This window comes from Indicator indicator, chromosome 1 (assembly GCF_027791375.1).
Source record: "Indicator indicator isolate 239-I01 chromosome 1, UM_Iind_1.1, whole genome shotgun sequence".
Taxonomy (NCBI): Eukaryota; Metazoa; Chordata; class Aves; order Piciformes; family Indicatoridae; genus Indicator; species Indicator indicator.
This window is the reverse complement of record NC_072010.1, coordinates 96,585,671-96,607,485: the sequence shown is the minus strand read 5'-3', so window position 1 is coordinate 96,607,485 and position 21,815 is coordinate 96,585,671. Positions and strand designations below refer to the sequence as shown.

The 21,815-nt window shown below is 38.6% G+C and overlaps 1 protein-coding gene across 2 annotated transcripts in view; it reads right to left on the bottom strand.

The window, feature by feature from the left end:
• Positions 1-21,815, bottom strand: part of LOC128974830 (ephrin type-A receptor 6) — a 604,268-nt gene that overhangs the window by 529,605 nt on the left and 52,848 nt on the right. The window contains exon 2 of one of the 2 annotated variants that reach the window (XM_054391568.1): positions 13,602-13,666. In XM_054391568.1, the coding sequence (XP_054247543.1) occupies positions 13,602-13,666 (65 nt within the window). Of the gene's footprint in view, positions 1-13,601; positions 13,667-21,815 lie in introns of those variants that run through there. The other variant, XM_054391575.1, reaches the window with a different exon arrangement.

The following is a 21,815-nucleotide window of genomic DNA, read 5'->3' as shown; positions in this document are numbered from 1 at the left end:
TATTGAGAACTCCACTATCTCATGGTCGCTGCACCCTAGACAGCCTCCAACCATCACATCTCCCACCAGCCCTTCTCTATTTGAGAACAGCAGATCAAGCAGAGCCTTACCCCTGGTAGGTTCACCTAAGGGCTGCATCAGGAAGTTGTCATCCATGCAGTCTAGGAACCTTCTGGACTGTCTCCTCTCTGCTGAATTAAGTTCCCAGCAGATGTCTGGTAGGTTAAAGTCCCCCACAAGGACAAGGTCTGATGATCTTGAGACAGCTTCCAGCTGCTTATAGAATATCTCATCGGCCTCCTCCAGGATGTCAGTTTTGTGCAGCCTCCCTCTGATTTTAACCCATAAGCATTCAATCCTTTCATCTGCAACCTCAAGTTCTGAGGCATCAAAGGATTCCCTAATATACAGGGCCACCCCTCCTCCTCTTCTCCCTTGCCTGTCTCTCCTAAAGAGCTTATAACCCCCCAGTGCGGTACTCCAATTGTGAGAATCGTCCCACCATGTTTCTGTGATGGCAACTACATCATAGTTCTCCTGGTGATTCAAGAGTTCCAGTTCATCTTGTTTGTTGCCCATACTGCGTGCATTGGTGTACATGCACTTCAGCTGGGCTGCTGATTTCACCAGTTTATGTGGTCCTCCCTCCTCTCCAGGGAGACTGGTTTCCACACCCACCCCCTTCAGACCTAGTTTAAAGCCCTCCCAATGAGTCCTGCCAAGCCCAGTGCCAGCACCCTCTTACCCTTTCTAGATAAATTCAACCCAACTTGGTCCAGCAGGTCAGGTGCAGTAAGAGTTGCCCCATGATCAAAGAAGCCAAAATTCCGCTGCTGGCACCATCTCCTAAGCCAACTGTTGATGGTGTGGGTTTTCCTGTTCCTCTCAGTGTACACCACTGCTGCTGAGGGAACTGAGCAGAACACCACTTGAGCTCCTGCCCCGTCAATCGATTTCCCAAGGGCCTTAAATTCCTTTTTAATCTTCCTGGTGCTGCTCTTTTCAATTTCTTCACTTCCAGCCTGGATTACCAGCAATGGGTAATAGTCAGAGGGCTGGATTAGTTTAGGTAACCTTTGGGTGATGTCCCTCACCCAGGCCCCAGGTAGGCAGCACACCTCCCTATGGGATGGGTCGGGACGACATATGGGTCCCTTTGTTCCCCTCAAGAGAGAGTCTCCAATAACTATAGCCTTTCTCTTTTTCTTTGTAGCACTGGTCCTTAAGGTTTGGGGGGGCTGCTTCGTCTTTGGCATCTCCTTGATTGGTTCCTCTACAATACTCTCATCCACATTGCCCTCAGCCTGCAGAGTCTCATAGTTATTGCTCAAGGGCAGCGGGGGAGGGGAGGAGGGTCGGGGTGCATTCCCTTTGCTTCCCCTGACTGGGACCTGTATCCATCCTCCACTGCTCCCCTCAACTGGAGGGGGTTTCAAAGCCTGTTCCCACATATCCAACTCTCTTTCACATTCTCGTATGGTCCTGAGCCTTGCTACTTCTGCTTTCAGCTCAGCCACTTCATCCTTCAGCTCAGCTACTAAATTTAAGAGACAATTCGCCTGGTCACACCTGACACAGGTGTCTCCTTCACCCTCCACACCAAGTGCCAGGCTCGAACACTCACTGCAGCTAGAAGCCTGAACATCAGCATGCTTGTAGAGAGACTCAGTCTGGGAACGTACTGCATGTTTAACACCCTTTGTCTGAGTTGTTACCATGGTAGGTACCTGCTGGCAAGAGATCTTGAGATCGGAGATTTTATTGAGAGGTTGTTTTTTTTTGTTTGTTTGGTTTTTTTCCCCGTATCCTGTCAGCTAACCTGGCACGTGCAAGCAGGCAAGAAGCCCAGCTCACCAGCCAAAATGGCGTCGCGCGCTCAGCCCCGCCGGGTTTTAAAAATTCCCGTGGCTGACGTCACAATCCCGAGCAGGCACGCGAGAGGACGACCGCTGGTTGTCGCTCTCTGCCAGGATCCTTCCGCCCCACAAACCCCAAAAACAAACGAAAAGAGAGAGAACCCAAAGCAGGCACAGCAGACCCGGTGTCGATCCCGATCAGCTCACCAGCCAAAATGGCCAACTTTACTGACCAAGTTTTGGGGCAACTTTACTGGTTTGGTTGATAAGATTCTTCCCCAACATTAAAATACCCAGTGGCAAGTTTATCTCTACATTGCCTCAGTGGAAAATGTTTGGTTGTTTCTGAAAAGTCCCACCGGATCATCAACCTGCAGAAATACAAAGTGAAACCATCCATTTATGGTCAAGTGAGACCATCCATTTAAGTCTTAACAAAACAAAACAAAAAGCTAAAAGAACATCTGCATTCTTCAAATGTTGTTCTACATCTCAGCAGTATATGTGATTTCTTTTTCTGTAAGTACCATATTTTAAACACTTAAGAAGGGATTCTTTCAATTAAATGCAATAGAGATGGATTATCCTCTTAAATCTGAAAGATGCTTATAAATTATTATTATTAATAAACACCTGAATTTTCTACTGGGTTTCTTTATATTTTTGTTCTCCAAAGAGTTGTGATTATTTTTTTTTTAAATATCCTTATTAGCAGTCAACAAACACATCTACAGACGATCTATTCTTTACTTTTTGAAGTAGTTTATTAGGATTAGGTGAAGAATATACAATTTTGCTATGACTGCTTAAATAAATAATGCAAGAAGTAGAAGGTCTCTGTACTCAGTTGGACCCCTTTGCAGGCTGTGCACATTAAACCATGTGTTCAAATTACCATGTAAAGCTTCTCTTCCTAAATTTGAAGTTTTCAATTCTTTATATTTTAGGCTATCAATTGCTGCAAACTTTAAATGTTAACTGTTCTTCAGAGAAGAGTTTTAAAGCACTATTTTTATACTAGAGATTTAGAGACAGACATCTCTGGCAGAGAGCAAAGCAGAGAAGAATTTCTACAACACAACACTTTCAGTCCAGCTGAAGTAATTTTTTCAGAAATCTCAGGTCTAGTTTTACTACTCCAACATTTATCAGAGGGCCAGGATATCAGCTCAGCCCTGTGTTCATAGAAGAGTCATCTTAGAGACAATAGGTGGGGTCACTGCAAAGAAGCAAGAAGGAGTTTAATAGCCAAGGAGTGTACACAATTTAGCACTACTCTACTACTGATTCTTGGGCAGCTTTTAACTGTATGTCTGCTTGTGTTTTCAGCATGAAAACATGGACTAAGAATGACATGTCACTAACTGTCCTAGTTTAGACAGATGCTCTGTTGCCCCAGAAGGAGCAAAAGAATGATGGTCACACAAACAGATTGGATAGTGATGGAAATTTTAAACAGAAAAGGAATTAATATTCTACAAAAAAACTACAAAGCATAGTAGTGAGCATATCCCAAAGCATACAGAGTTCCCTTACACCACACCGCAAAACCCAGTGCTTCCCTTCTCCCCACCTGGGGTGCACCCAAAACCCCCAGGTCTCTTTCTTCCCCCACACTGCTGGTCTCAGGCTGGCCAGGCCTGAGATTGCCCTCCTCCACCCTTCCTCCCCCCCAAGCCCCCTCCCTTCTTATCCTGGTATTATGCCTAAACAGGCTAAAAAGGCCTGAGATAGCCCTCCACCATTGCCCTGATAGGAAAGCATCTCCCATGGGAGCAGAGAGGGAAGAAAGAGAAAGACAATGACTTTGTAATCAGATTTATAAAGGTGCAGGATTTATGGGTAGAAATATGTTATTTCCTGTGTCCACCTGCTGGGATGGACACTCTGGACACTGGAGGTGTAACTCTGTGGCTTCAGTTTATGAGGCACCTGGACTGCCACACTCACAAAGCTGGTAAAACAGAGACCTTTTGACAGAAGATAAAACACAGACAAAGGAAAAAGAAGTGGAGCTTAGAGAAAACTCTTTACCTACCAACAAGGAAGAAACCAAATGTATTAAGCCCTGCAACTAACACAAAGATGATGCACAATGCCAAAGTGATAGTGATAGACTCCTCCTTGTTCCACACTTTCTCAAAATGAAATGGAAAAGCCTGTCTCAATATTACAAGGAAAAAAAACTCCAGGAAATAAAGCCCCAAACTGCTGGGCAAAAGGTGGGGAAGGGACATATCCCACATGCCATGCTCAGCAAACAAGCTAGATAGGGGTGGTAGTTTTCACAAAGTAGCCATTTCCTGACGACTGGATGGGCATTGTTCTGCTACTAAACTGTCATTATTTTGGTCCCCAAGTTCTTGCCATTTCAGTTTTCCTCCTCATGCCACTGGGAGGGAGTGAGCAAGCCACTGGCGCAGAGGCCTAGCTGCTGGTGAGGGTCAATCCATAATATACCATATTAAGAAGTAGAGGATGTCTTGGAACTATGATGCTGTGCACTCAGTCACAGCTCTCCAATGACAAAGAAGACCAGGAAGTGATAAATACAATTAGATTTCTTAATTCTGGCTTAAAATGCCCTAAAGCATCTTTCTCACCCCACAAATCCTGACCTTAAACTACTTACAAAGATGGTTTAATGAACATAAGATGCTGTGACCTCTTTCAGCCATTCTACTGAGTGTCCTGTGATGCATAATTAAAAGTAGTTTACAATATTCAAGCACGGATTACAGAGACTAACATCATGGGTTGAGTTGAATCTGCTGCTGATATTCAATACCATGCTGCTGTCACCCCAGCTTCAAACTGAAAGTGCTGGCTGGAGCAAAGTATCATGGGCGTTGAAGTTCAGATTGTAACATGAGAGGCTTCCTGTTCCAGTTGCTGCTTTCAATTTCTAGGTATGGAGTGTTGGTCTTTTCCACTGGGCTGGCTGCTGGTTGTGGGGGTGTCAGGGGTAGGTTGCTGGCTTCTGCTGCTGCTTCAGCATTTCGCTGTGCTTTTTTTTCTGCAAATAAGCTAAGGTAATTGTGCATTGTATTATCTCATTTTCCAGCAAAGCTCTTTATCTCAACACAGAATTTGGATTTTTTTGTATTACTTTCCCTCACTTCTGTGTTGGGGGAGAGTGGGGTCTGTTAACCCAGCACAACTATGATGTATTATCATACATCACATAGTCATATAGCATCATAAATATCATATTGTAGCTATAAAAATGAAAGATTGTTAAAGTTTTTTTTTTCTACTGAGGCTTTTAAAAGACAAGTTGTTTGGTAAATATTTAGAATGTTTAGAATATTCATCTGTTGTTATCTTTTGTAAAATGTAGTTCTCTGCTTGTGAATAATAAGATAATACAGAATGCAGAACTAAACTATGGACACCAAGCATCACCATATCTACTAAAAACTCTCTTTTTCTTGTGATGTCATACTGCCATCTGGGCATGTTTAAAACAGTAACTCCACTTTCTGTATTACTGAATTTACTAAGCACATCTTAGTATATTATGTCAGATACTTGCTTATTTTGGTTTTATCACTTTCACATTATTTACTCTGTTCTCTCTTATTTAGCTTCTCCCCACCTTACATTCTATTTCACTACATTGTGTATTGTGCCTGAAGCTGAACCTGATACTTGTACTATTATTTCATACAGTGAAGATGTACTGCTCTTCTTTCTTCAGTCTTTTCTTCAAGTCAGCTTCCTTTGTTAACTTTTCTCCCTGTTTTCCATTCTTTATGCATTCAATTACTTTGTACAGGAGAGTACTACTTTTTTTTTTGCTAATTGCTTTGTTTATTGATTATTTTATTAAAGGAAGGGGCTTAAGCTTCTCTCTCTTTAGAACTGTTTTGGGTTTATGTAACTTCAAAGAAATTAGGACATGTCTAAAAAAGAAACAATCTACTTAAGAAAATTAATAGTTAAAAATAATCTAAGTATTGAAAATTATTCCAAGGTACATTGACCCAATCACCTTCAGAGATACCACCTAAAAAACAGAGGTAAAAATGGATGACGCTACATTGAAATAAATGTTTGCAGGTTGGTACTGAAAAATATCACAAAACGAGTGTGTTCTGGTGACAAACGGTAGCAAGCCATTCAAAACTGTATTAACAGAAACTAGAGAAATGTCTTCTAATTACCCAAGTAGGAATCACAGAATTGCCTGGTTGCAAAAGACCTTAAGATGATCAAGTCCAACCATAACCTAACATCTCCCTGTACACAGCTGTTAGACCATGTTTCTAAGCATCTCATCCAAAGATCTTTTAAACACCTCCACCATTAACCCACTTCCCTGGACAGCCTGTTCCAGGGCCCTATGACCTTTTTGGTGAAGAATGTTTTCCTATTATTTAATCTAAACTTCCTCTGGTGCAATTTAAGGCCATTTCCTCTCATCCTATCACTTGTTACTTGTTTGAACAGAGTGACCTCCACCTCATTAGAATCTCCTTTCAGGTAGCTGTAGAGCAAGAAGACCTCAACTCAGCCTCCACTTCCACATTCTAATCAACCCCAGTTCCATGAGCTACTTTTCAGAAGACATGTTTTCCAGACCCTTCACCAGCTTTGTTGCCCTCTCTTGGATCGCTCCAGCACCTCAATGTTTTCCTTGCAGTAAGGGCCTCAAAACCAAACCCAGTACTCAAGGTATGGCCTTATCAGTGCTGAGTACAAGGGGATGGGACAATCACTTCCCTTGTCCTGCTTGTCAAAGTATTCCTGATACAAGCCAGGATGCCATTGGCCTTCTTGGCCACCTGGGCACATACTGGCTCATATTTGTCCAGCTGTCAATCAACACCAACAAATCTTTGTTTACTGGACAGCTTTCCAGGCACTGAAATTAGATTAATCTTTCATGATTCTTTCAGAGATTTTTTGTTGTTGTTTGTTTTTAAGTGCAAAATGTCATTCTTTAAGCCTTTGTCAGAGGATCATGAAATGGGAGAAATAATTTATTTATATTCTTCTTCTAGAAATATTTAATAGTTTCTTCTGGACTTCCAGACTGTCAACTTGCATTAATCTAATCTTGCCATCTCTGTAACACAGGCAGAATAATTTTGCCTGACAACAGTCACAAAATTCCTGCAAATGCTGTTAGTACTATAGCCTCTTCCCCTCTATACATACTATTTGTGTACTGATTCTGAGGTACCAACTGAAATTACTTCCTATCATGACTTAGTTACTTCCTCATCTTCATCCTCTCCAGCTCATATCTGTGAGCACTGAGTGTTGTACTCTGATTTTTAACACCTTCATTTGAAAGTTTCATTTTTAAGAGTGACACGAGGGCCTGGAGCTTAGGACCACACTGATGTAATGCTTCTTTATCTAGAATAAAATGGCCTCTAAATTAACGAGTCCTTGTTTTGCATTTGTTTCCTTTTATGCAGTTGTTACAAAGTTCACAATTGACCTTGCTTTTGTTTGCTTACAAAAAAAGAGAGAGAATAATAAAAATAGAGGAAATTATATTTGCTCCCATTTGATGGAGGGTAGAAGTTGTCCTGATGCACTGTTGCTTCTAGGAAAATAGGATATCTTACATGAGTAGGGTAGGAATCCTTAGGCTGTACTTAAATACATTCCAGTGGTGGACTTCAAACAAAAGAGTAATTTCCCTAAGCAGTATAGATATAAAACCTAGACTGAGTAGCCTTTTAGAAAAACAGTGAGTTTTAACTCCTTTTTTTTTTTTTTGCAACAGAAAGAAATAGCAAAGGAAATGTTGCATACCCATTCTCCCTAGGATTTCAGAGCAGCCCAGAGAAAAAAAACCTTTATAAACTGTTTGCAGTAAATCAGCCTGTTCATCTTTCTGTAACTTGAACTTTAAGATGACTTTCCATGAGTCACCTCCACTATTTTACCTCAGAGAAAGTGTTGTCTGCTCATGAAGACATGGGGGAATAAAAGTGAAGTTGTACTGGCTCAAACCTTCTATGTTAGCCTTCAGAAAGTGCTTAGTTCAGAACTGTTCTGGTCAGCTGTAATGTTGCAGAGGACAAGACAGTTATTAAGTCAGTGGATTCTAGGTGATGTTCCTCTTGGGAACTTGATGTTTAAAAAATTAATTACAGACTGGTATATTTACTGTAAAACAACTAGCAATTTAATAGACAGGGTAGAATAATCAGTCTGGTACATTTTGCCTACTATGACAAGTCAAGGTAGTTTGGTACAATCTCCTTCCACATGTAAATAATTTCTCACATCTTTGTTATGAGTCACCTTGCCCTTCTTTGATACTATTTTTTAAATGTTTTTGGAGTTTATTAAGTGGCTACACACAAGTTTAAATTTAGATTAATATTAGAAGCAGATTATTTTTTCATTATTATTTTTCTTCTTCAAATAAGAATACTTTATTTTAAAAAATAGTTGGAAAATAGGTTCAGCTCATGCAAATTAAGGGATTTTTAGAGTAAAGTAGAAATATTTGTGGTAGAAGTTTTCAGGAATAGGCAGGCCCTTATGACACTAGTCTCCAAACCATAGCTCATAAACAAATTTTGCTCACATAGTTGTGTTACATTGATTAATGTCATGGAAAATAATTGTTATTTTTTAAAAATTACATTGAAGTGAGAAGGAAAAAAAAAAACTGGAGTTGCCCAAGGTACATTATTTTATTAGCATTGCTGCTAAAGGATAAGTAAAGATGGTGGACCACTACATTTCTGTCAGGCTTTCAGGTTTTCCTTTCCTCCCTAATTTTCAAAACCTTACTATCAGTGCTTAATTTCCTAGAAAAAAAACCCCTACCTTTCCAATAGTCACATCAGAAAAACTAGGGAAAATAATCCTATTCCCAAGATCAGCAAACTGACTTCTAATAGAACCCTGGATAATAGCTCACATTAAGTCAACTGGCCTGCCCAGTAGCTCACATTCACATACTCTTTTGAAATATATGAAAGGGTTCTTCCCTTTTTTTGTACCAATTCAAAAACATTTGCTCTGCATTTCAAGGTTATGGAGTGACAGTTTGTTGAGTAAAGACCTACTTTCATTCCATAGCACGTGCTTTTTCATAAATCAATCGGTCATTTTGAACTGTAGCCCAAAGAACAGAGGAAGTATCAGATATGTCCATTATTAAAGTAGAAATTTTAGACAGCCCATCACCAAGAAGCTAAACAGGAACTCAAACAACAAAAGTTGATTCTATTGACCTCAAAGATATTAATGTTTTATGCTGCATTTTTGTAGCTCTAAGCACTTAATTCATTACCTGTTCAAAATATATGGAAAAAGTCTGACAGGCAAATAAAGAAAACGTGTTTGTAAGAAAAAGCATTGTATTCTCATGCTTCAGGAAGGTTACACAAATAACTGGGAAGAAAATGAAAAAATAAAATCATGTATTATATTACCAAGGAATGAAGAACACACTTGTGCATGACTCATCTCTGCAGCTGAATGATGAGATTGCATACAAATGCCACACACAAAACTACTGTGTTGTGTCCTTACTTGCTTGGGTAGGTAGTTCTAGAGGTTATCAAAACTGGTGAAAGCTTGCAAACATGACATTGTGATTCTACTACAAAGTTGGATGTGAAGGTTAAGGTTCTGCAAATTCCAGAAGAATATCTCCTATTTTTTTTCCTCCTACTTCACCATAGCCTGTTTAAAATTTCTGAGGCATACTCAATATTACCGAAATGTTAATATTACAGTTACTATTTAATTTAATAGAAACATTATTTGTGACTAAGCATGACAGTAAATTAATGACGTCTGTTTGTCTCAGTCTCATGAAAACCTAGCATGTCATCCTCCTAACTTAAAAAATGTTAATCAGAGCAGTAAATATCTGTCAATGACATTTTTCATACACATGTAAAGATCACACAGGTACTTATTTGGGGCAGGGGGGGGAAGAACAAAACAACAAAAAAATTGATTAAAGTAACATGTAAGATTTGCACAGTATCTGAACAAAAACTCTACCTAAGACACAAGCAACGCAAAACCTGTCACTCTCCTCCAGGAAAACGGAAAATGCTGATGTACCCATCATGGGACTGATGTTTGTGGAAGATTTAGAAAGACAACAGTTCTACTGTTCTTTACAAAATCAGTAAGTATAATAGGAGTTACATTAGCTGATGACAAAAACACTAACAATTGACATGAACAGTGGCCTTTATTCGTATTGCATACAAAAGTGACATGGAGCATACAAATGTATATTCTGTTTAAATATATAAGCAGTTGTATGCTCGTTTTTATTCTTATAGTATCTTTCTTAAGTTGATTGTACTCCTCCAATTTGTGTACTCGCACCTGTACATCTTTCCCAAAAGATGTACAAAAACTTTCATTTAGCGCACAAAAATCTTTATCCAATTTTCAGCTTAGGTTAATTCACTGACAGTTTAGACATACTTTCTTCCTTAGCTAACAGTACGCACACATCTCTTACCTGCCTCTCAACACTTCATTTGTTCAGTTACTCTCACAGCTCACTCTAGCCTACTTTTTTTATGTCCCTTATTCTGTACGTTTTCCTCATGCTACAAACTTCTCCCACTTATTTACTCCATCTGCTTAAAAAAAAAAAAGAAAAAAGATAATACTTACTTGCAATATTCTCTAATAACTGAGTCCCAACTACTGACTCAAATGTAAACCCCGTGTATTCTAGTAAGTGCAGACAATTTCTAAAACACAGCAAAGGTTTCTAAGACACCTGAAAACATCAATGTGCTGCAAAACTATACATAGAATCACCAAATGGTACTGGGTGGAAGGGACTTTCGGAGATCATATATCACAATTCCCCTGCCAAAGGAGTATGACCTAGGGCAGACCACACAGAAACACATCCAGGTGAGTTTTGAAAGGCTCCAGAGGAGACTCCTCGACTTCTTTGGGCAGCGGGTTCCAGTGCTCCATCACCCTCCCAGTAAAGTTTTCCCTGATTCATGGATTCACAGATTTTATTGGGTTGGAAGGATCCCTCAAAGGTCATCTTGTCCAACCCCCTTGCAGTCAGCAGGGACACCTCCAAATAGATCAGGCTGTCCATGGTCACATCAAGTCTGATCTTTAATGTCTCCAGGGACAGGGCTTCAACCACATCCCTGGGAAATCTGTTCCAGTTGTGATGGTTTGAAACTGTCTTTTTAATTTTTCCTTGCAAAGTTCAGAACAGAGAAAGTGAAAGAGTGTAAATAAGTCACTATTGGGTGTAAGAAAGCAAAATAACGATTGTTCTAAACACTTCCATTGGACGGATAGAAATGTTTAAGAACTATTACCCAAAACAAAGTGGGGCACTCTGCACATTCTGCGTTCTGCAGTGGGGGCAGTTGCTGGGCTGTCTGGCTGCTGTTTCTTCTCTTCTGGCTGAAGATAACACGTACTGACCTTGGCAGCTAAGTTAACAACTTTCTGCTTAACTAACTCTGCTTCTCTGTCCAGGGGGGCCTGGGGGGAAGCTCCTGGGAGAGAGAGAGGCCCCTTTGGGAGGGTCCCCTTGGGGGAAGCAAAGGGAGATCGGTTGTGCTTTTCTGTTGATTGTATGTATTTGTGAATGTTGTGAATTTTGTATATTTGTACATATTCATTGCATTTCATTGTAGATTTTAGACTCTGCTTGTAAATACAGCTTTTCACCAGTCTTTTACAACTCTCATTGTAAAGAACTTTCTTGTTATGTCCAGCCTAAATCTACCCTGCTTCAGTCTAAAACCATTGCCCCTCATCCCATTGCTATAAGCCCTTCTAAACAGTCCTTCTCCAGGCCTTCCTGTAGGTCCCCTTCAGATATTAAAATGTAGCTGTAAGTTCTCCCTAAAGCCTTCTCTTCTCCAGGCTGAACAGCCCCAGTTCTTTCAGCTTGTCTTCACAGGAGAGGTGCTCCAGTCCCCTAATCACATTTGTGGCCCTCCTCTGGACCTGCTACAGCAGCTCCATGTCTCTCTTGTGCTGGGGGCCCCACAGCTGGACACAGTACTCCAGGTGAGGTCTCACCAGAGCAAAGCGGCAGAATCATCTCTCTTGATCTGTTGGTTACAGTTCTTTTGATGAAGCCCAGGATGCAATTTGCCTTCTGGGCTGCAAGTGCATTGCACATTGATGGCTCAAGTCCATCTTCTCATCCACCAGTACCCCCAACTCCTTTTTTGCACGGCTGCTCTCAAATTCATCATTCCCCAGCCTGTATTGGTATTGAGGATGGCCCCGGCCTAGGTGCAGCCTCACTGTTTATTTCAGTTGGAGCTCATCACACAATGCTAGAGCAAAAAATTCCTTGCTGTATTGTCTCATTGTGGTATATGACAGCATTTGCTTTTTGCTACAGCAAAAATTCCTCACTCTGTTTTCTCATCACAGTGTATGGCAGCATTTGCTTTGTCTAGGATTTCTGAAGGAAATAAAACTTTCAGAATTATACCCCAGGTTGCATGAGACTGCATACAAAATGAAGAACACAAAAGTAGCTGTGATAGACTGAAATTATATCTGGGAACACAAAGAACTGGAAAATTCTGGAAAAAAAGAAGTAAACCATAAAGTCGAAAATATACTGAGATTCAGAAATGATACATTGCTTGAAACCCCTGAGGGCAAAGACACAAAAGGTGTTCTATAAAAATAGATTGTTAAGGTGTGGAGGATAGACAATTCTTATTTCCTTTTGGAACAGACCACAAGAAATAAGATAATTACAAATGAAACAAGATTTTTCACTCAGAAAACTGGTATTTTCTGAGCTCATTTCAGAGAATCAAGTAATTCTATGCCACAAACACAATAATTAAGAGCTAATGTCATCTAATATAAGTGATATACAATAAATACAGTGAGATCAGAACTAGAAGCTGATAAAATAGGTATTAAATGCTCCAGTATACTGTATTTTAATTAAAAACTGAAACTACAAATGCCTCTGATATTCTGTTATATGTATTTGCTGTGTGGAAAGACAAGACAAGGTTTGGAAGTGTAGCCACTGGCAAAGAACTGATGGTTGAACTTCAGAGAGTAAAATTTCTCCTATTCCCCACAGATACTTGGACACACAAACTCCAAGTATACCAGATACCTCTAACACTCTGGGCACCTGTACACATTGTCAAGTGCCTCCTAGAAATCTGTGCTAAGAGTACAGTGAACCCCTGTAAGACATTAAATGGAACAACAAACTTTAATCTATAATGGTGAGTGCAGGAAAGAAAGCAAACCATTTCAATATTTGCTCTAAATGTTTAAACCGGTATAATGACATTAACATATTTATAATGTTTTTCTGATTTACTTGATATCATTTTACCAGATGCTAAAATCTGTGTCAATACTTACTTAAATCATTAAAGTTTTAAGTTATAAAATTTGAAATGATTTGATTTCACAAGAAAAGTAATCATAACACATTCCTCCAACATAGCATTTTTTTAATATGGAATTTTATGATGTGTAACACTTACAATCATATTTAAAGATAGATTCGTAGCACTCAGGAAAACAAGAGTAGGGCATAATAATATGTACTCATGTAATTCTCACATCTGTTACTCCTACTTAAAACAGGCTCCTCCAGTCCTGAAAACAAAGAAAATCCTTCTGACAAGTCTACAGACTACTGACAAGTCTATATCCTTGCAAGGATATTGAACCAGGTATAACAGCCATTCACTTCCAGAGTGTTAAAATGTCAAAATCTAGACATTAAAACAAAAATGGTGAGTGACTTACCCCATTTAAAGGAAATGTTTTCCATCCTAGTTCCCCGAGGGCAGTTGTAGTATCAAGTAACACAACTGAAAATGGAAAAATAAATGGTATGTTAGTGGTGTTGTTTGGAATAGACAAAATAGTTAAGAATTAAACTGGTATAAATTGAACTAGCAGTATCAGCCAGGTACATCTGCTTAAAGTTATTAAAGCAATTAAAATATTGGAGTATAAATAAAAATAGAATTTAAATATTTATGCTTATATTTCATTACTAAATGTCTCAGAAGATATAACCTTTATTTTTCCCAGAAAAAATTACCAGGTCACAATACACTACCAATGCTTAATCAGTAAAAAGTGCCGGCACAGTTTTGCAATCTGCTGCCTGGAAATCTAGAAATTCTCTACACCTTTAATTAAAGAAAAGTGGAGTTTCAAAAGTAAGACTTTTTAAAAATCCCATGAACTTCTCATAAATAAGGTTATGCAATACACAAGTTGTATAATTCAGAAAGAACAAGGAAAGACCTAACAACTTTGGAGCTGATATTTTAACTGGAATACCACAGTGCTACTTATATTTTGCATTACTTCTGTCATATTCAGTCTGTTTTCTAAATATATGACAGGATGTGCATTACTGTATGCTACAAAATATTTCTGCATTATTTTAATACATTAAACCACATTAAATTAATTTTTCTGTTCTTTACACTAATGCAAAAATTATACAAAACACAGGTTATAGTGATAAGGAAGCTGACTGCAAACAAAATATTTAGTACATGAGACATTTTACCTACATGTACCTCTACCCTCTAATTTAAGAAACATAACATAATTTAGGATTTAAACATAAAATTAAATATTGCGTATGGCAGTTTATTTTAATTGTCAAGTTGGTGTGTTTTGAATGATCAGCTCCTCCTTACAACCCACAAATTCCAGTTCTTCTTTGGATGGTTAAATGATGGAGAAAAAGAAAGTTTGGAATATGACACCACTATCCACGCATTTGGGGGTTTTATACTGTTGCATATCTTCCACCTCTTATCAATGTATGGTTATCTATAATGGATTTCTATAAAGCCGTAGAGCAGCAGCAGAAGCCATGATTTTTTGCTGTATGGAAAAGACACATTCACGTGGTAACTGTATGAACTCATCAGTTCATTAGAGGAAACCTGACCTGGCATCTTACTTTGTCTTTTGTATTAATGATAATTAGTCTGAATGTATGTTGACTTTTAACCTGAAACTGAAATAGCCTTATCAGCAAATATACAGTCAGGTAACAAGCTCAGCATTAACCAAATAAAAGTTTAATGATTTATTTGAAGAAACTAATGACATTTTTAAAATATTCTGCTCTTTACTTCTTTACCACTTCACCAGTGCATGATGCTTTGTGAAAACTTGAAGATAAATGAAATAGTTTTTTACAAGCCCTATTTTATTTCCATAATATGTTATCACTTACTTAGAAGCAGCGATTTACAGCTCTCTTAGCATTTTGTGTTTTCATATGGCTACGATCCTCATGTTGAAGAATTAGAAAAGCATCTTCCCATTTGGCCTGTGATGAGGCAAGTTTCCTGTGTAAACTTTCAAATTATACTGTACTGGGGATCTGTCACCTCCTGAAAAGTTAAGCCACTTGGTTTAGATATTTCATTTTCATAGGGAAGACTAAATGCTGACCTGGTTTATAAGAATATTTCAGTTTCCTTAGGAGTTTTTCTTCTCTTCATTTCTCATCCCCTCCTCTCTCCATCTAGCTAACATGTACTATTTTTAACTGCACTTGGTTTTCAGCTGTTATCTCTTGCTATTTAGCAAATTCAATTCTTATAATATTTTAATTTTTAACAGATAACGAAATAATGAAAAATACTTTATGTTACTGCTAAACCTGTGGACTGGCAGGGAGAGATGAACTCTTTCTACAACCGTTGTCAGAGAATTAAGTGTCATTTCAGTTTTGCAGATCTTGTGGTAGCAGGACCATGATTTAAAATGGTACTCAAAAGGAATACAGGAAATAAACCCAATACATTTCTGATTTAATTATTTCCTACCCTGAATTAATCAACTACTATTTGAAGGCTCAAAGCTACACATTAAAAAACACAAACCCAGCCTAGAGTAAATTGATCAGTGAAAATTGCATGTTTTATTTGAACCATGACCTAATATTTCTGGTATGCATGATCCAAATGATTCCCATCAAATAACTGAGTTTTGTTAAAATACAATTTTTGATGCATCTTACATAGCAAGCCTCTTGTATGATCACATAGTGAGGAGTCTGCATGAATCTCACAAGGTTTAATAAATCCAAGTGCAAGGTCCTGCATATGAGTCCAGGTAATCCCTGGTATCAATACAGGTTGGGGCATGAAGAGATTGAAAGCAGCCTGTCAGAGAAGACCTTGGAGGTGTTGGTGACACTTAATGAGAAACTGGACCTGAGCTGGCAACGTGCACGTGGTGCAAGCCCAGAAGGCAAACTGTATCCTGAGCTGCATCAAAAAAAGTATGACCAGCAGATTAAATGAGGTGTTTCTGCCCATTTTTGTGAAACCTTATCTGGAGTAGCATGTCCAGCATAAAAAGGACATGGAGCTTTTGAAGTGGGTCCAGAGGAGGGTCACAAAGATGATCAGAGGGCTGGAGCACCTCTCCTATAGAGAAAGGCTGTGAGAGTTGGGGCTGCTCCACCTGGGGAAGACTTTGGGGAGACCTTATTGGGACCTTCCCTTATCTAAAGGGGGCCCATAAGAGAGATGGTGACAGTATTTTTAGTAGGGTCTGTTGCAATAGGATAAGGGGGTTTAACCAGAAAAAGGGAAGATTTTACAGTGAGGGTGGTGAAGCACTGGAACAGGTTGCCCAGAGAGGTAATATAAGTCCCATTCCAGATCAGGTTGGATAGGGTCCTGAGTAACCGGATCTAGTTGAAGATGTCCCTAGTCACTGTGGTTGAGGTTAGATTAGATAACCTTTAAATGTCTCTTCCAACCCAAAGCATGCTATAATTCTATGATTCTAGATGCTATCAAACCTGTTAGAACTTCAAATTGGAAAATTCAAACAATCACTAGCCAGAACTAGAATTCTGTCACCTCCTGAGTCTGAAATGAAAAGTATAATAATCAAAAGGTTGTATTTCCAACAATACACTATATACAATATAAAAAAAGATTAAAATAAAAAATGTACAAATACTGACAGATCAAGTAAACACTATGTTTACAGCAAAGAAATAGAAACACCAGTAAAGCGGTGAAATCAACAGGGCCAGCTATACAAATGAGGAGACAAATAAAGTAATAAAATCCTCACACATTTCAGTGATTTGGAGATATCTACATGACAGACTTCAGTGTGTGACCGAGATATCCAAGCTGTCTTTAAATGAGATAATTAAGAAGCAGTCTATCCCCAGCAGCACAAACCTGATAGCAGACAAGTCTGCACTGCCAAGAAGCTTCCAACTTGCTGCTCATTGGCAAAAAAATCACCCTGCTAAACAAATTCAGAATAAGACTAATGACCTCGTTCATACATCTGAATTGCATTCAGGAATGAATGCTTCTCTTCTGACTGCAAAGTAGTAAAAGTTTCAAAAGAATTGGAAATTCATGTGAAAAGAGATGGTGGACACTACATGTATGATGCTTACAATGAGAAAAAAGCTAATAGAACAAGGAAGCTATAGTTAGTGACCTTTATCCCTGCATTTACTTATGCAGACATTTTTATGGCATATAAATGCCATAAAAAGCCCCATTCCTCTTAAACGAGGCTTCATGCAAAGATGCCATTATGGACATGCCATTAGCTGCCAACATAAGCAAAAGTGTGTGTCCAGAACTACTGCAGTTAGTAGTAACTAACTAATGCTACAAATAAATTGGTTGCAAATAAGCAATGTTACTGTCATTTCTGACATCCAGCCTCCACTTGTAGCAGCCAGTTTTCCGACGTGACCTAGGGTATAAAACTTGCAGAATGAACAAGAGTGAAAGCGTGTAAGTCTGCCATTACAGTCATGTCATGAATCACAACAAATTCAAAGATTTCTTTGGGAAAGAACTTAGATTTGGGACCTGCATGTCCTTCCCTAAATAACTGAGCTAGGGATACTGTTGCCCAATGATAATATACAGTTATAAACCTATTATTTTACTTAAATGCACTTGGAATTTGTTTGGCTTTGTTTTCCAGCACATACTTCAATAGCTATTTCATTATTATAACTCATTATGGTATATTGAGCTCCAGTTACTTTTTTTTTTTTCAACATACCTTACACTGCTCTTGTTAGACTTTACAATTGAAATTAATCTTTCCAGAGGCTTTCCCCAATCCTGAGGGAACTATTTTATTTAAAATTATGACATGCAGAGCTCAGACGACTGAGTGTGGAATTCTAATTCTAATTCCAAAATACCATTCTGAAGATGAACTCTACAATCTTGCCTGTACAATCAAGGACAAAACCTTGATTTTGGCCAAATTTCATGTATTATAGTCTACCATCAGAACAGGTCATCAGATCACCCAGTTTGATCTCCTGTTCATTGTGGTCTAATACATTTCAGTTACTTCTATAGTGGGTAAGCCAAACATTTGCAAGGAAAACAGAATGACAAACAGACATTAATTTCTTAAGACAACTCTAGTAACTCAGGGAGCTGCAGAAGAATACCAGGGCATAAAAATCCCAACAAAAAGTGCTGAAAGTCAGAAGATGACAACTTGGCAAGACTGCACACCAGTTCTCCCCAACACATCACACTCAGGTGACAGCAGCTGGGCCAGCAGAGAATCTCCAGGTGCCTGTCTTGAGAATGTGGATAATTTGTTGCCTAGCCTGATAACGTGCCCCATTTGTGTGCTTTGCAGCTTAGCCAGCAAACACATGCCATACACTCAGGTGCTACAGATGCCCTGTGTGCAATGTATCTCATCTGCACTGGGTAAAAGATGCTGATGGAAAGTTTCACTGTCTTCCAGAAGGATAGGCAGTTATTACAGAGGACATCCAGAAACAGGCAACACTGGATTTTTTTTTTAATATTCTCTGAGAACTTATTTACTGTAATCAGTTTATAAGACAAACACAGTGAGCTTATAAAACCTTTCACTTCCAGCCCTCAAGAGACTTGTTGCTCTCTTCTGAATTGTCTGCACTTTTTCTTCAGGTTTTATGGTCTTTTTCATTTTTATAAATAGGATCACGTTCACTATTCTGAAATCTAACAATATATATTAAGATAAAGAAACCTGACTATTTTTATATCCTGTGTATACATCCAAGGTCACATTAACCTATTTTTCATTTCAGCATTGTACTCATAGGCAGCTATTAATCTATTAAAATCACTGTTCTTTACAGAACCACTCCCTCTTCATCAGTTATTTTTCAGTTTGGGTTGCATTTTTTTCCTGACTGTACAGAGATTAATTTGTTTATATTAAAACAAATTTTACTTTTAATGTTTTACTTAATGTTTAACTTTTTGTGGCAGTTTGGGCTGGGTGCCCCCTGCCACTGCTGCATGAGATACACCTCTGGTGTTCCAGGTGCCCACCCAATAGGGGTGGACACAGGAAACGGCGTATTTCTACCCATAAATCCTGCGCCCTATAAAGCCATCTGCAGAGTCATTCTCTTTCTCTTTCTTCCCTCTCTGCCCCCGTGGGAGATGCTCTCTCTTATTGGGTAATGCTGGGGAAGTATCTCAGGCCTCTTAGGGCTGACTAGGCCTAATGCCAGGAGAAGAATGGAGGGGGGGGGGGGCAGTCTCAGACCTGGCCAGCCTGAGACTTGCCTAGCAGCGGGAGGGGGGAAGAAAGAGCCCTGAGGGATTAGGTAGACCCTCAGGTGGGAGGAGGGAAGGATTGGGAAACCTCTGGGTACTATGTAGGGGACTCTGTATGTTTTGGGATGTTCTTTTGCCACTATGCTGTGTAATTTTTTTTTCTGTATTTTCACCAATCGCTTTTTTTTTTCCATTTAAACTTTCTATCACTCTCCAATCTGTTTGCGTGTGTCATTCTTTTGTCCCTTTTGGGGCAAGAGATGTTCTGGCTGGCCCCAAACCAGTACACTTTTACTAAATTATCAAATCTATTCCCTGTTTCTTTCTTTACTTACTTGTTGGCTATTCATATTAGTTTCTGTATTACTAATGAAATATTGAGGAGTTAGATTTTTGAATGCTGTATGAATAATGTGCCAAATTCTGTGATATAACAGTCACTGAAAACTATTTCAAAGTTTCTTAGACCTCAGTTTTAAAAAATCTATTCATTAAGAATTTCTAAGCTCTTTACTGTCAGAACAATTTGTGGTATTTTGGCATACCTTGTTAAATCTAAGCATATTATCTCTGTGGCTTGTCTGCTTGAGGAACACAGAAAGAAGAGGGAGATACACAATATGCAAGTTAACCTTTGACAATTAATGTGTAATTAACTGGGAAAAACTATTTAAATGCTTAGTTGTTGTTTTTTTTACCAGGTCTGTTTTCCATAAAACAAAGGAATAGGCAATCATTATGTACGTATCAACTGAATCCTTTTCCAGCATTTCCATTACTGTGCATGTTTAGGCAACATTAATGAGCTGCAGTAATGAAGGATGAGGAGTGCCTGTTAAGACAGCAGTATATAGGAGTCATAGCAAATCATAGAGTAAACAAAGTATTGACAAAGCTGTTTGGCTGAGATAAACAGGATTATATCCAGCAAAACATATAGAATAATCCTTCCTCTCTCTCCAGAATTTGTAAACCTTTAGCAGCAGTGCTGTGCCTGGTTTGCAAAGACATCACAGGATTGCAACAGGAATAATGAGATCTCTAGAAATGTTGTCCTCTGGGAGGTCTGAGTGCAATCACTTATTTTGGAGGTTAAATTAGAAGGACTTCCCACTAAAAATCTTCTAGTGTGTAAAACATTGTTTAAAGCAGAAAAGAATAATCTGCTCTCTATTAATGATCAAAAAGGAAGAAAGCATTTAAAATAAAGAATTTTATGTTAGACTTCAGCAGAAACCTTACTTCCCCTGCAGTTGTAAAGAAGAGGCATAGTTGTGACTAATTGGGAAGCTGGGGCATCTCAACTATAGGAGGCTCTTAAGACACCTTAAATACTGTCAGACGTGGTTTCTACATAATCTCATGCTGCCTTGAGGTAGAGAGAGGAAGCGAAACGACTTCTCAAATGTGCTACAATGCTGTGATTTTTATAAAAATATAGTTACCTGATTAATAGTGCTTTTCTTTTCAAACCAGTACTCTAACACCTACGCTTTTCCAATATTCTTGAATTCTCTGAGTCCCCAAACTCATTAAATTTACCATCAGTAGCCCAGAGACATCCTCAGCTAAATCTTTCAGGGTTCTTGGAAGAGAATTATTTATGACAGATGGGAGTACTTCATATTCTTCATGTGAGGTGAATAAATTACTAAATCTCTGATTTTCTCAACTCTGACCATCTTATTTTCTTCATCTTTCTAAAAAATATTCAATACCATTCACACAAACATTTTTATTTCTAATACAATAGAGAAATTCCCATTATCCTGACTGTCCTGAGACTTGGCCTTTTACCTAACACTTAGCTTCTCTTTTCTGTTTTCTAGACTTCCTATTTTCTAATGTGCATTCATTTCCACATGTATCCTCTCTTTCCCATTAATTATTACAAGTATTTCTATTTCCTGTTTCTGCTTTCATATTACCTCCAATGTAGGTTGAACGGTTGTCTTAAACTGGCCTTTTTATGTTTATCAATGACTTCTCAATAAGAACTTAAAAAAGGGTTTTTCACTTTTGCATTTTCACATTTGCACACTCACACAAGCACACAATTAGAATTTCCCACTAATGAATAAGAATTGGTCCAAACCATCATTCATATACAAACCCAGTGTTATGTTGGTAACATTATTGAACAGGATACAATACTTTTAAGTTATGCCCAAATCAACTTGGTCTCACTTCCAGTTACATGAGGTCTCCAATAAGCACCTTCAGAAATCAATCCCCGCACAGCACCATTTTTAATTTCCATACATTACATACAGATGCTTCAGGAAGAAGTTACCCTATTTTCTAATTCGATCAGTTATCTGTTTCAGTCTTACTATTCCCTACTACTACCTGGATGGATATAATTTCAAATTCTGTGGCTCTAAACTAACAAGGTTAAAAC